The 15,885-nt window shown below is 47.2% G+C and overlaps 1 protein-coding gene across 11 annotated transcripts in view; it reads left to right on the forward strand.

The window, feature by feature from the left end:
- The window catches only part of CAMK2G (calcium/calmodulin dependent protein kinase II gamma), a 64,757-nt gene that overhangs the window by 14,767 nt on the left and 34,105 nt on the right, over window positions 1–15,885 (forward strand). For all 11 annotated transcript variants that reach the window (XM_029059943.2, XM_029059942.2, XM_029059933.2 and 8 more), the window contains exons 3-5: window positions 562–621; window positions 12,831–12,885; window positions 14,697–14,762. In XM_029059943.2, the coding sequence (XP_028915776.1) occupies window positions 562–621; window positions 12,831–12,885; window positions 14,697–14,762 (181 nt within the window). The remainder of the gene's footprint in view (window positions 1–561; window positions 622–12,830; window positions 12,886–14,696; window positions 14,763–15,885) is intronic.

Genomic DNA, 15,885 nt, shown 5'->3' on the forward strand with positions numbered 1-15,885 from the left:
ACAAACTTGAAAGCCTCTCTCCGGGGCTGCCGGGAGGGTCAAGATGAACTAAGCAGGTTGTTGGGAGTCTTGAATCCTTTCCCTCTTTCCCTTCCTCCTATCCCTCTTGTTCCTCTGCTTCCCTCCTCGTAGCACTCCCTCCACCTTGAGGAATGACAATGGCCTTTTTTAGCCAACCCTTCTCACTTAGAGACCTTGGAGCCTGCCTAGTCTTTGATTCCATAGTTGAGGCAAGGGATCATCAGACCACCCCTACCAGGTATGGCAGACAGTGCTGCCCTTCCCCTTCTGGGGCCTTTGGGTCCTTTCATTGAGATGTAGCAGAGCCTAGAACATCAAAAGATCTGGTTTGTCCAAAGATGGGAGAGAGATCAAGTCAGACTAGAACAGCAGCTTTTTTATTTAAAGGTTTAGGCTAGGTCAGATCAGATCAGAAAAGGTAGGGGGTGGGGGAGGGGGAGAATCTAACCTTCCCACCAGGAGCAGTGCCCAGGAAAGCCCCGATCCCACATCTCTCAATGGGAAGGGATGTGACATTTTCATTTTCTCTCTTGCTTGCAGATCACCAGAAATTGGAACGTGAAGCCCGAATATGCCGACTCTTAAAACACCCGAACATTGGTAAGTGTTACTGAGTAGAAGAGTTCTTTGCTCTTGGTATTCAGCAAGGAGAGTGGGGAAGGAGAGGGCATTTCCAGCCCTTAAGGAAGACCTCTGTACGCATGCAGTCGTCTTGCCCTGGTTTGTGGCTGCAGTTTTTGCAGAGTAGCAGCAGCTTTGCTATTTTGAGCTAGAGGATGCTTTCGGTCCAGAACCTGAGCATCTTGGTCCCAAATCAAACAGCAGCTGACTGGATTAAGATGCTCTGTGCCATTCTTGACTTTGTCTTTGTCTTCCCTTTTGTACTTCTCTTCCTTAGGGTGTGATCTAATCTCTCCCTCTGTATAAGAAACAGTGGGCCATTCTACCCGCTTTCCTCACCGGAGGCCATCCTAAGCCGTCACGCGAGGGTCGGGATTTTGTTTCTGCACTTTTAAGAGTTTCTTGCAGCTGCAATGTCATGCACACGCTCTGGGTGTTTCCATGGAGCTCTGGTTTGTGTTCCCCTAGAGCCAGGAAACCAAGCTGCCTGCCTGGTTGCCCAACTGAGGGGGCATCTCAGGGGCCACTCGGACTTGAAATGCAAGGAAGGGGAAAAAATAAAAAGTACCCCACACGCACACACATACAGTCCCCTTTCCCATAGCTGGGGGAAACAGGAGCGGATTGTTGTTTGTTCCAAAGCCTGAGGAGGTTTGCCTGACACAACCCACTCCAGCAAAATTTTACATTGTTCAGCTGAAACAGTCTTTGGCAAAATGCTTAGCCTTGATTTGCTGCTTCTTGAAGAGAGGCCAGAAACTAGTCTCATGGTTGCATCTAAGCAGAAATCATGATTTTTCACAAGATAGAGGCCCAGTAAGTATCTTGCAGTGTTTCTGTGAAAACCTGAGTTGTAAAATCAGTCTTTTCCAGGATGACAAACCTGGAGGCCTAGATCTTACCCCAAAAGGATCTTGTGGGATCTTGCTAAGAGGTGAGCCCAGGGCTTGTCCTTTCTATTGAGATTATTCTGCCTCTAGCCCCTCAGCACTTAAACTTAGATTCTTCTTTAGCATCGACAGCATCTATCTGAATGGTTCCAGGTTCCACGGTGCTTCCGAGGGGAGAAAATGTCTTGCGGTAACCAGAACTCAAACGATGCAGGGCTTTACAGATTAAAATCAGCACCTTGAATTACACCCTGAAGCTGATTGGCAACTAGTGCAGACTGGTGCAGAGGTATAAAATGTTCCATGCAGTCAACACCTGGAAGCAGATGGGCCATTGCATTTTGATCCAGCCGAAGTTCCTGGGTGGTCTTTTAGGGTAGACTGGATCTGAGGGCTTTGCTGTCGTCCACTCTCGATGTCTGCGGTGGTTTTTGAGAAGTAGCATGACCCAGTGGAAAGACCAGGGGCAGGTCTATAAATCAGAGGACCTGGGTTCTAATTCCAGTTCCACCATTTGTCTGCTGTGTGATCTGGGGCAAGTCACTTAACTTTTCTGTGCCTCGGTTTCCTCATCTGGAAAATGGGGATTAAGACTGTGAGCCCCACATGGGACATGAACTGTGTCCAACCTGAATGTCTTGTATCTACCCCAGAGCTTAGCGCAGTGCCTGGGCACACAGTAAGCGCTTAACAAATACCATTGGAAAATAACTAAGAGAGGGATAATTACAGAGACTGGAAAGCAGAGAAGTAGAATAGTATTAAGTGCTCACTGTGTGTGGTGCACTATACTGAGCACTGAGAAAAAATTTCACATAGAATCATTACAGCATGTTGTACATCTAGGGGCTGGGGAGAAAATCACAGAGCACCTGTGTCATAAACCTCAGAGGCAAAGACCAATACCTTACTTTCCTCCATCCCTGTTCAGTGCCCCTAAAGGGAACAGAGATACACTTCCACAGAAAATGATTTGAGGGAACAGAATCTCCCCTTTGCAGAGAAAAATGAAATAGGGCAAGGGGAGAAATACAGCTGCAGGAGTGGAATCTTGTCAACAGATTTCATATAAATAGTTCCATTGGCCTCAGCGGTTCTGCCTCTTCCACCCCTGTAGGTATAGTATCTCTGGCCACAAAGAGCAATTACAAAACATCCCACCCACCCACCACTCTTCTTTCCTCTTCCTGTTTCCCCTTTCCATTTCAATTCGCCTCTTCTTTCCCACACCTTTTCTTTTTCTCCCTGCTTTTCCTCTCATCGTCTTTTTCCTTTTGACTTCTCCACTTCCACTTCCCATTCCTAGCCTGGCTCTTCTTCCCCCACCTCTCTGGCCTGGACCTCCTCACCAAAGCCCTAAGGCTTTGGGCCTGGACCTAAGCCCAGTAAGTCTGGCCTCACCTCATAACCACAGAGTAGCTGCTGCTATGTTGATTGGTGCACTGCATTGCAGGAACATCATTCATTGCTGAGAACTATCTCAGTGTCTCTCTTTGTATCGAATGCGTGAGTATATAATGCCATGGGCTACAGCTTCTTGATCTGCTGTTCTTCCCTCCTCCAAGCAATCCCTCCCCTTTTTCCTGCAGAGGGCAAAGGAACAGAAATGCTGACCAGAGCTCCCTAAAAGCTGAGGGATTAGCTTTCCTGGGCTCCCCTTAGCACTCTCTAATAATAATAATGATAATGATTGTGACTGTTCCCTGGGATGAGCAGCAACATAGTCCTTGGTTGACCTAAACCTGGGCCTGGGAGTCAGAGGATCTGAGTTCTAATGCTAGCTCCGCCACATGCCTGCTCTGTGACCTTGAGCAAGTCACTTCTCTGTTCCTCAGTTACCTCATCTGTAAAATGGAGAGTCATTACCAGTTCTCCCTCCTACTTAGATCGCGAGCCTTGGGCGGGATGGGAACTGTGTCTGACCTGATTATCTTGTTCCTTAGTACAATACTTAGCATAATGCTCGGCACATAGTAAGTGTTTTAACAGATACAACAATTTTTATTATTATTTTTGCACTCCTCAACTCAAGATTCTCCTTGTTTACGTGGGTCTCCTTACTAGAACAGCATTCTGATCCCACCAATTTCCTTGCCAAATCCAGTTTGGTTTTCCTCTTGAATCCCATCTGGTAAAGTCATGGGTGGCCCAAGCTGAACTTGGACACATTCAGATGCTTCTCTGGGGTCCCCACAACCACCCTGGGGGAGACGGAGCTTCCGGGCCGGAATTGAGCCCTGGTTGCCTCAGAATGGGCAACGGACTTGGGCCTCGTATATGGTTTCACCCAGGCACGGTTGTCCCTGGCTTGCTGGGACCATGTAGAAGCGTCAGCTAGTTCTAGAGGCGTACGTGGCAGCACCCCCTTTGGACTCCCTGTGGACCACGTGGGAGTTTCCTGGGTGGCAATACAAGTGATACATTTGATTGCTCAGTTTTTACTTAACTTGGCAGCTGCTCCCTCCCCCAGGAAAGGGACACAGTAACAGCCTGTTCCAGCCTTTCCCTGCTGCAACTCAGGCAGGCAGTGGAGCCCAGGGAGAGGATAAGGACTGATGCTAGGCGGGGCTGGAATCTAAGGCAACTGAAATTGTTCCGTATTTATCATTCTTGTTATGAAAGTTGGTGGTGAGGGGAAGGTGTGGGGGGGTTGGCGGGGGGATGCTGGCGTAGTTTTCTGTTTCTGTGAGAACAGTTGGTAAGAAGGAGGTCAGCATGAAACAAGGCCCTGAGGAACCATGCACACTTCAGCTTTGGTTGGGATCTGTGACCTTTAGGCATTTGATATTCATTCACATCATATTTATTGAGCACTTACTGTGTGCAGAGCACTGTACTAAGTGCCTGGGAGTGTACAATGCAACAATAAACAGACACACTCGCTGCCCAAATGAGTTTACAGTCTAGAGGCAGGGAGACAGACATAAATAAATAAATTACAGATATGTACATAAATGCTGTGGGGCTGGGAAGGGGGGAAGAAGAAAGGGAGCAAGTCAGGGCGATGCAGAAGGAAATGGGAGAAGAGGAAAGGGAGTGCTTAGTTAGGGAAGGCCTCTGGGAGGAGATGTGCCTTCAATAAAGCTTTGAAGCGGGGCAGAACAATCTGGGTTGTTGTAGGAGAGTAGTGAGTTGAGGTAGCACAGTGTCTGGCGCATAGTTAAGCGCTTAACAAATACCATTATTATTATTATTATTAGGTAGGCGGGGGCAAGGTGATTAAGTGCTTTAAAGCCAATGGTGAGGAGTTTTTTTTTGATGTGGAGGTGGATGGGCAACCAGTGGAGTCTTTTGAGAAGTGGAGTGACATATCCTGGACATGGGGGAAGCAGCGTGGCTCAGTGGAAAGACCCTGGGCTTCGGAGTCAGAGGTCATGAGTTCGACTCCCGGCTCTGCCACTTGTCAGCTGTGTGACCGTGGGCAAGTCACTTCACTTCTCTGTGCCTCAGTTACCTCATCTGTAAAATGGGGATTAACTGTGAGCCTCACATGGGACAACCTGCTTACCCTGTATCTACCCCAGCGCTTAGAACAGTGCTCTGCACATAGTAAGTGCTTAACAAATACCAACATTATTATTATTATATCCTGAACGTTTTTACAGAAAAATGATCGGGGCAGCATAGTGAAGTATGGACTGGTGTGAGGAGAGACAGAAGGCTGGGAAGTCAGAAAGAGGCTGATGCAGTAACCCGGGCAGGATAGGATGAGTGATTGTATTAATGTATTAGCAGTTTGTGGAGAGGAAGGGGCAGATTTGATATTCTCCCCACCTTGAACCCCACAGCACTTATGTACATATCTTTAAATTATATACTATAAATTACTGATGTACATTGATGTCTGCCTCCCCCTTTAGACTTTTGTGGGCAAGAAACATGTCTGTTAGCTCTGTTGTATTGTACTCTTCCAGTGCTTAGTACAGTGTTCTGCACATAATAAGTGCTCCACTGATTGATTGATCTTGCTGACTGCTTTAAAGGATAAGCACTCAATCAATACCATTAATTGGCTAACTGATTGATTGTCGAGGCAGGAGAGGGTATTTTGCCATGGGTCCCAACCCGGCTTATGCAGGCCAAGCAGAAGCCACTCGCCTTCCTCTCCCTCCGCCCCATCCTCCAGGGTTTATTAGCCTTTTGGCTGCAGCCTCCCCTTCTTTCCTCAATCTCCCAGGGATGCTAATGGACCAGATGGCAGATCGGTAAGAATTTGGGGATGCCGAGGGTTATCTGCCATCTCTAGCTACTCGGTGGCGTCGATGGCTGAGCCTAGGCCTTAGACTGCAGGATCGGAAACCTGTGCAGAGAACTGATTGTAGCGCTAAGTGGTTCAAGCAATGCCACTTGCCCTCTCTCATCCCTGCCAGTTGTATTCCCACTGAGCCTCTCCCAAGCACTTAGTACAGTTCTCCGCAGACAGTGAGTGCTCAGTAAATATGATGGAATGAATGAATAATGAGGAGACACTGGAGTGGTATAAATGCAACACTTTGCATAGTTCACGTACTGTCTTCCCTCTCATTAGCCAGCTTCAAAGAGAACCGGAATTAGAACTCAGGTCTCCAGATTCCCACCGCAGTGTACTTACCACTGGATCAGAAACAGGGCTGTCAGGCTAATTGTAGATGAGGAGCCTGGGAGCAAAGATTCAGTGTCTCCTCCATGAAATAGGTACCGGGAGTAGGGAACTGGGACTCCTTTTGAGTGTGTTGAGCGTGCACTACTAGCCTGAGGAAGGCCTCTAGGTAGAAAGGACAGACCAGCAGCAGGGTTAAATATTCCGTGAGAATGGAGCGTGATCTCTATGGATTTTGATGTCAGCCCTGGTATTTAGAAGTCTGCAAAGGGTGTGTAGTTTCTAGCTGAGTCCAGACTGTACCCCAGATTCCATTTTCTTTTGTGTTGCTCCAACAACTGAGACCCTCTACAGCACTTACATCCCGTGTTACAGTATTTCAGTAACAAACACAGAGCATTTATCATCAAACTGTTAAAAAAAAAAATCTGCAGTGCCAGGCCAAATCCCACATGTCTTTTCTTAATTTTTCAAGCCGCTTCCTCATGTTGCGTAGGCTTAGGGACTGACAAAGCTGCAACCCAAAGTGGGATGCTCTTATTTACATTTCTTTACAATCCTCCAACAACATTCCCCAACTCATCTACAAATCTGTGTCAAAACAGCACAGCTAAAGTGCCAAAGTAGAAAACGGGGAAGAGCAATAATGCTGTGAAAAAACGGATTGTAGGACAGTCAGTGTAGCACTGGGCTAGTCCCCATTTGGCTGTGTGTGCTCTTGGGCTGGCAAGCGGTAGTACGTCAAGGCCACGTGCGAGACGTGGAATTCTGGTCACATGGTAGTTCTTTGGGTGAAATTTTGGCCCCTCTGGGTTTGTCTGTCCGGTCTCGGGGCCAAAACAGAATGTCTTCTAGCCGAAGTCACTCATCTAAGCTTATTAGGATCTAAGGAGGTTGTTTTTGAGCTGAGGGATCGCCACTTAAAGCCAGGAAACTCAGGAAGCCCCCTCTCCCCCCACCCCCACCTGCTCAATTTCCTCTGCACCTTGAACTTCCTTCCACCGTTTGCCGGGGTTGGCACTGTCTCCTGTTTTGTAGTTGCGGGAAGGATTAGCCTAGTGCGGAGAGGGGGGCTGGGGAGGGGGAGCATGGCACTCCTTTTCTCCCAATCCCAACTCCGTGTGTGTGTGTGTGTGTGTGTGTCCCCGTGTGTGTGTCCATGGTGTGTGTCCATTCCTGCCTGGAGGAGAGAAGGAGTGCTTTCCATCCTGGTTGTGCCATGCCTAGGGAGAAGCCTGGGCACCGTGTAAAGGCGGCTTTGTGCCAAGCTGGGCCGTGCCGTGCCGCTCAGAGGGAGGGGTCCCCGCTCACTGCTGTGGGCAAGTGGAGCATGGGGGAGGGGCCGGGGCGATGCCGCTGCGGCAGGAATCCCAGGGGCCGGACCGTCGGCCGCAGCACCAACTGTCCTGTTAGCTTACCGTCCTGCTGCTGTTAGTCACTGCTCTAACGAAGCTGGTCATTAGCTTCTGGGACGGATGATTTCCAGAGGATTATTTGTATTACACACTTTAATGGTTTTTAATAGCAAATTTTTAATTAAAAGGAAGGTTCTTTGGGAAGCAGCGAAAGCAGCAGCTCCAGCAGGGCTCAGCACGGGGATGGGGGGTGAAGTTAGAGGAACAACTGAGTGGAGATCTGGATGACGATGCCTCCTGGGGGCTGTGGTTGGAGGGCCTGGGAGGAAGGTCAGCTGCCCGGAAAGTGGGTAGAGTGCTAGGATACAGGTCCTGATGCATCCCAGAGGATCTTAAAGCCCCTCGCCCCACCTCCCCACCATCATACGCTGGCCCCGAAAGGGAGAGCTTCAACTGTTTAAGAATGAGACACTGATGGCATTTGGGCAAGCAGTATTGAGCATCCCAAGCCTGACCAGCCATAGTCAGGATCTTGTCCTTCTCTTTAAAACCCTCCAAAATCACATCTTCTCCAAGAGGTCTTCCCTGACTAAGCCCTCATCTCCCCTACCCATCCTCCTCTCTGCATTGCCTATGCCCTTGACTGTGTTCCCCTTAAACACTTCGATATTCACTCCAGCCTCCAACCAGCACCTAAGTGCAGATTCTTGTACTGCATTTCCCATGTCTGAACTTATTTTAATGTTTCTATTCCCCTCTCGATTGTAACCTCCTTGTGGACAGGGATCTTATCTACCAATTGTATTGTACTCTCTCAAGCACTGGATGATTGATTGATTTATCTTAGGAGAAGTATTGTTTACCCAGCTCTCTGACAAGAGGTGGAAATTCTGAGGTAGAAAAATCAGGGGAAGGGCTCTAGTTCAGCTATGTCAATCAGTCAAGCTGTATTTATTGAGCACTTACTGTGGGCAGAGTATTTTACCAAGTGCCTGGGAGAATATGATACAATAGAGTCGGTAGACGTACCCTGCCCCCAGTGAGGTTACAGTATAGAGACTGTATTTAATGGTCCAGATTTGAACAGTCTAGCATTGGCCCCAATTCTTCAAATAGGCAAGAAGGCAGCTCCTCCCTTTCTGGATTTTATAGCCACAGACCCTTCCGGCATGTTTGGGCTCAGCTGGAAGAGAAATTTGGGTTGGTGTTAAGCATGTCTCTGTGATCTTAGGAACTAGTTGTGGATTTGGTACAAAGGTTCAGCCAAAGAAAAGCCTTGTGGGGCAAGGTAAAATCTCTGGGCTGCTGGGAGGAATGGAGGAAAAGTATTGTAAATGGCCTTGTCCTTGTCTTGCTTCAAGGTAACTGTGAGGGGAGGGATCGTGGGGATAGGAGGCCAGAGGATTTGGAAATTCCAGGATCTGGTTAAATTTACATCAGTCAATCAGTCAGTCGTATTTATTGAGCACTTACTGTGTGCAAAGCACTGTACTGAGAGCTTGGGAGAGTACATTACAACAATAAACCGACTCCTTCCCTGCCCATAAGGAGCTTTCAGTCCTCTAGACCCCAACCCCATTGTATTGTACTCTACTAAATACTTAGTACAGTGCTCTACAAACAGTAAGTGCTCAGTAAATACCATTGATTGATCAGAGTGGAGAAACCCTTAGGGGAAGAATCCTAGGACTCAATGGAGTCTCCCATCAGGAGCAAGGAGTCAATGAGCTTCCATCCTGAGACCAAAAATCTAGGCAGAGGAATTGATTATAGTGCTAGTGGGTTTCTCACTGCCACTTAAATTCTCTCATCCTTGCCTACCATGGTGTGTGATGAGGAGAGATTGCAGTGGCACTCCTCCCAGCAAGTAGAAAGTTAGAGCTAGGCTGTAAACTCATTAAGGGCAGGGGATTGTGTGTGCTAATTCTGTTGTATATTACTCTCCCAAGCACGTAATAAGTACTCAGTAAATACCATTGATTGATTGAATGATGGGAAGGGATTCTGAACTGCCCTTCTTCGCACTCTCTCTCCTTTGTTGGTGAATTTGATTGAGACCTAATGCCCACAAGAGCTGAATGGACTGGACTCCAGTCAGCTTGATCCAAGCTAGATGCAGTGGAAAGAGCATGGGCCTGGGAATCAGAGGACCCGGGTTCTAATTCTGCTCTTCCAGTTGCTTGCTGTGTGACCTGGGGCAAAAACTTCTCTATGCCTCAGTTTTCTCAACTGCAAAATGAGGATTCAGTACCTGTTCTCTCTCCAGCTTAATCTGTGAACCCCATGTGGAACAGGGATTGGGTCCAACTTGGTTAGCATATATACCTCAGCCCTTAGAACAGTGCATGACACATAGTAAGCACTTCACAAATACCATAATAATCATTCATTCATTCAGTTGTATTTATTAAGCATTTACTGTGTGCAGAGCACTGTACTGAGCGCTGGGAAAGTACAGTTAGGCAACTGATAGAGACAATCCCTACCCAACAGCTGGCTCACAGTCTAGAAGACAGTAGTAGTATTCATTCAGTAGTATTTATTGAGCACTTACTATGTGCAGAGCACTGTACTAAGTGCTTGGAATGTACAATTTGGCAACAGATAGAGACAATCCCTGCCCAATGATGGGCTCACAGTCTATAATAGTAGTATTTATGAACACTTATTGTGTGCAGAACACTATGCTATGCCTTGGGAGAGAATACACACATGGGAATTAGATATAATCCATGTCCCTTGGGGGTGTTGGTGTCAAAATCTTTGGTTTTTGGTAATAATTTTTTTTTTAATTGAACCCAGCTGGGTCTGACCTGAATTCTGTGGTGGGCAGGATTGTGCAAATGTGTCATCATCAATGGTATTTATTGAACATGTACTGTGTACAGAACACTGTACTAAACGCTTGGAAGAGCACAATACAGTAGAGTTGGTGGACATGTTACCTGCCCACAACAAACTAGTGTGACCTGTCCTGATTTCTGGGGCTTGGAAGGTAGTATGTTCAGTTGATCCATTTGCACTGTTAGGACTTGGACTCTCAGCAGGGTACACAGATTTCTGCATAGCCATGAAATACTGTAGAGGCATGACCACGCCATGGTGCTGTAGCCACCTCACTTACTTGAGGTCAGGCTCTCCACTCACCCCATCCCTCCCCTGCCTGAGGATTCCTGATATTATCCTTTTATCCTTCTCCACAAAATCAGGATGCTCTTCTCTATCCATCTCCACAGAAATCAGAATGCCTTTTCAGTATGGCACTTAGTATATGTGTCATCTCTACTAAGTTTGGGTCACTCTATGCCTTCCATCATTACTCTGAAACAATGCTTACATAGTTGCTGTGACTGATGTTCTGTCTAGGACTGTGTCCCTCCAGCCCTCCATTCTTCCTGCCTGCTCTCCTCTTATCTCCCTTTCCACCCTGCAGCCTGACTGGGACTAGGAAATAGCCAGTTAAATTATTTTCAGCTGCTATATTCCTCTTGGGTTGATGGCAGAAAAGGGGATTTGGAATCAGGTTTATCCTGGACTCTGGAGGAACCACCATAAATCCTGGGGTTTGGTCCAGATGCAAGGTTTCTGGGAAAAGTGGGAGTTTGGAGGGCTTCCAGGGATTTTGAGTTGCTAAGGATGCCCCAAATATCCTAACTGAACTGAACACCTGTGTCTGTGAAACAGTGATCCAAGTCCCTGAAGGTAACCTTTAATCAAAATGACTCCCAGATTCAAGCACTCATCATTTCCCACCTTTATTACTGCCTCAACCTCATTCATTTAATCGTATTTATTGAGCACTTACTGTGTGCAGAGCACTGTACTAAGCTCATGGGAGGGCCTCGTCATTGACCTCCTTGCCTCCTGTTTCTCCTCACTTTGCTCTGCTGATCAGATCATTTTTATAAAAATAAATTTAGTCTTCATCCCCCCACTCTTCAGGAACCTCCAGTAGTTGCCCATCCAACTCTGCATCAAACAGAAACTCCTTATCAGCTTTAAGGCACTCAATCAGCTCTTTCCTTCCTACCATATCTTGCTGATCTCCTACAATCCAATCTGCACATTCCTCTCCTCTAACACCAGCCTACTTACTGTACCTCAGTCGTTTCTATCCTCCTGCCAACCCATTGCCCATGTTCTCCTGGCCTGGATCTCTCTTTCTCTTAAAGATGTGACAGTTTATGACTCTCACCCCATCAAAACTCTCCTAAAATCACATCTCCTCTGAGTGGCCTTTACTGACTAAGTCCTCATTTCCTCTACCCACACCCCCCCTTCTACATCACTTGTGCACTTGGCTGCGTATGCCTTAAACACTTTGATACACACGCCAGCCCCCAGCACTAAACATATGTGTCCTTATGCTTTACTATTTCCTCTATCTGTAATTTATTTTAATATCTGTCTCCCCCTGCAGCCTCTAAGCTCCCTATGGGCAGGGATCAGGTCATTCAACTCTGTTGTATTGTACATTCATAAGTGCTTGGTATGACAGTGTTCTGCAGGTAGAAAACATGCAATATATGCCATTGATTGGTTGATTGATTGACTGATTACATTCATGAACCTTCTATCCCTCTTTTCACTTTCCTCGTCTCCTAGCATTCTTTTACTGCATGGTGCTATGAACCTAGAATTAGAGGACATAGGAAGAGTCCAAGCTTTATTGTCTGTCATCCAACATTCTGAGCTGGATACAGCTGAATTGGATAAATATATGAGAAGCAGTGTGGTTTAGTGGAAAGAGCATGGGCTTGGGAGTCAGAGGTCGTGGGTTCTAATCCCGCCTCTGCCACTTGTCTGCTGTGTGACTTTGGGCAAGCCACTTAACTTCTCTGTGCCTCAGTTACCTCATCTATAAAATGGGGATTAAGACTGTGAGCCCCACGTGGGTCAACCTGATTCCCCTGTACCTACCCCAGTGTTTAGAACAGTGTTTGACACGTAGTAAGCACTTAACAAATACTATTATTATTATTATATAGGTAAGTGATGCATAGTGGATTAGCAGAAGGAAAGTTAGGGATTTAGAGGGAAAATTTGTGGATGTTAGATGGTTCATACCTAAATGGTGTGATGATGGATTTAAAGGAGGGCAGGCATCATGTATTTCCCTCAGCCATCCTGTTGTCAGTGTCAGAGACTGAATACTGGGCTAGATGGACTATTGGTCTGATCCAGAAATGGCATTTTTTAAAGTTCTTAACAACCTTCTACCTCAGTTTACTGAAAAGGTACATGATGAGGTGATAAGGATGCACTGACAAGGGCAGTGAAAGGTCTGTATTTCAAGAACGGGGACAAAGGACCACCCGAGTGATGTTTCTGCTAATCCCTCTATAACTGCTTCTTGTTTTTCAGTGCGCCTCCATGACAGTATTTCTGAAGAAGGGTTTCACTACCTCGTCTTTGACCTGTAAGTGGATTTTCTCTCCCTAGTGCTTAGTACAGTGCTCTGCACACAGTAGATACTATTGATAGATTATCCTGTGGTCTTGGAGCTGCCTCACCGAGGCCAACAGGGCATCAGTGCGGCCACTCCCCTTCCCACCCCACCACTGCACTCTCTCTCTCTCTCTCTCTCTCTCTCTCTCTCACCACCCCCTCCCCCCCTTACTTGCCATTGCCTAATCCCTGGCAGTGCCACATCCATTTGTCTGCAGTCCCCCCAAGGGTTCCTTTTATCCTGTTTCGAGGCCTGGACCGACTCTGAAAGTCCAGATCCAGGCAAGAATAGGTGGGTTGCTGGCCAGAGTCTTAAGATTTGCCATCCATTGTCTCCTTTTGGTCTTTGTATCCCTGGGGACCCACAGTTCCTGCCCAGGTTTCTACCAGTGACATTTTATTCAGATCCTTGCCTTAGCTTTTTCCCTTTATTTTGAAGATTTACGGGGTATCAAGCCTCTTTAAATTTGGACACTCCCAATAAGAATACTCCAAAGGCTTGATTGTTTTTAAGTTAGCCTTCTTAAAGCACATAACTCCATGTAATTGCTCTTTTGCATTGTATTAAGTTGATTTGCATTTTTGGAGTCCTCTCCCCCCATCTCCCCATACCATGTCAGCTACGTCTCACTTTTACTCAGATCACATGTTTACTTAAAGTGAACTGCAAGGCAGTTAGGAAATATTGAGTTATTGAGTCTCTCTTGTGTCTGTTCAGTGCATATTTTTTAATATAAGGAAGCTTGGTAATCAGTATTTTTTGTTGCCATTCTTACTGCATAGACTGTGAGCCTCATGTGGGACAGAGAATATGTTCAACCAGATTAACTCGTATCTACCCTATTGCTTAGGACAGTTCCTGGCTGATAGTAAATGCTTAGCAAGTACCATAAGTAGTAATAATTAATCATCATCATTCTTATTATTATTCAACAAGGGAGGATTGGAAAATGCTAGGCCAAACTCTTGGAGGCAGAATTTTTCTGCTGAGAGACTAATTCCTCACATTTGCCTCCTGTTTAGCTTGGGAGTCCACATGATTGACAGCTCCTGCCCAGTGTGCTCAGGGTTCTACGCCCTCCTCATAACTTCTAGCTTTCTTGGACTCTGGTGATGACCCTAAGTCTCTGGTGATGACCCTAGGTCTCCCTGGCTGCCAGCAGCACAAGGGATAGGGCTGATAGCGGAAAAAGCTCTGCAGTGCTGTCTATCAGTTTAATGTGCTGAGATCAGGGCTCCTGAGCTAGTAGTCTTTAAGCCTTCAAGGCAGGACTGGTTAATCAAGGACTCACAATCTAGGGCTAGTGCTGTGTGCTTCCCTACTGTTTGATTATTTGGTCAACCTTCAGTTGGCCTCTAGGATCACGCTTGCCCTCAGTAGATAGATGTACACTTGTCCTTTGTCTTCAAAGATGATGCCACTGATGGTGAAGTTCAGTAGGGGTGCAGGCGTGGCTGGAAAGGCAATTTGGGACAGACAGGAACCCCATTACATTGACGCAAGGATCGTCCTTTGAAAAAGGACATTTCTCTCCTCATTCTTGCTTGCCTCAAGGAGACACATTCGGGGGGGCTAGAAAAATTCACCCAAATGAGGATAGGGGCAGATCGATCAAGGCCGAGGCTGGGCTTGGTGGGATGGGATCAAGGCTTGTCTAATCTGGGTTTCCCGGGAAGCAAGAGTCAAAGCCAGAGATGAAGGATGCTTATTTTTCTCTGGAAGATGGGAAGGTAATCTGGATGCCCCACTTATTCTAACCTTCCTTCTCTGTTGGATTGCAGTGTTACGGGTGGGGAGCTGTTTGAAGATATTGTTGCCAGAGAGTACTACAGTGAAGCAGATGCCAGGTAAGACCCAGTTAAAGGACTGACCTTTCCTACCACAGGCTGGGGCTGCTGACGGCCTGTGGGTAATAAGCTGGCTGCAGCCCCTCTTATAGCTTGTCGGAACTGCACTGCAGTGGCTTTGTCAGTGTGACTGTGTAGACTCCTTTTGATAGAGTGGTGAAAAGATTTCTAGAAGGGCTTTAGAAGTGGGGTGCTGAGGCAGACGTGCCTTACTGCAGTCTATTTCCAGAGAGCTTCAGGAATTCTTCCTCTGTGCCATCAGGCTGGAAACCGATCACTTCGGCCAGCTCCTGAGTCTACCTGACTTAAAAGCAGGTGGTGTTCCGGAAATCTCCAGATATAATGAGCGTTTGAAATAGCAGATTCTCTGGAAAATTATTTAGGCCTTTCTCCTCCCTGGATTTGGATCTTTGACAAGCCTCCCCACACAGACGTATAACGGCAAATCTGTGGACAGTATTTCCCCTGTGCCATTATACATATACACATTTATATAGTTATTTGGGGGGGGAGAGAGAGAATTGCTGTCCCCCCCACTCTTCTGGGGTGCCCTGGGAGGAGGTTATCCTCATAATCCCCATAGTTTAGATGGGGTTGCCCACAGCAGAACTGGACTTTATGGCTGCTTCAGTTGCCCCTCCAACTGGGATGGAGGCAAGGGGGAGGCTCTCCACTGTAAGGCCAGAACTTACTGATCAACTTCAGATGTTTCTGCTTCAGGAAATAGCCTCAAATGAGAAACCAAATTCCAATGCCAGCAGAGGCGGGCCGAGAAACCAGGGGGCGGGAATTACAGGAGGGAGGGTGATGGCTGGCCGAGGGGGTGGTGGTGGGGAGTGTCAAAGGGGGAATGAGGGGGAGTGCAGGGGGATGAGTCTGCCAATGGGCTTGGCCTGGCTCAGCTGGGACACTTCGCACTTTTGCCATTTTTGGCCAGAAGGCTCTCCCCGCCGGCCCAGCTCTGTTCTAATTATACATTTTTGTGGAAGGAGCGGGGCACCGCCTCCATAGCTCAGCCTTGAAGCTTGGCCTTGGTATTGTGGTGAAGTGCTGTGTGCCAACCTCTAAGGACTACACAAGGCTCCTTGCCTTTAGGTGGGGGGGGCTGAGGGGGAGCGGCCTC

This window comes from Ornithorhynchus anatinus, chromosome 3 (genome assembly GCF_004115215.2).
Source record: "Ornithorhynchus anatinus isolate Pmale09 chromosome 3, mOrnAna1.pri.v4, whole genome shotgun sequence".
Lineage (NCBI taxonomy): Eukaryota > Metazoa > Chordata > Mammalia > Monotremata > Ornithorhynchidae > Ornithorhynchus > Ornithorhynchus anatinus.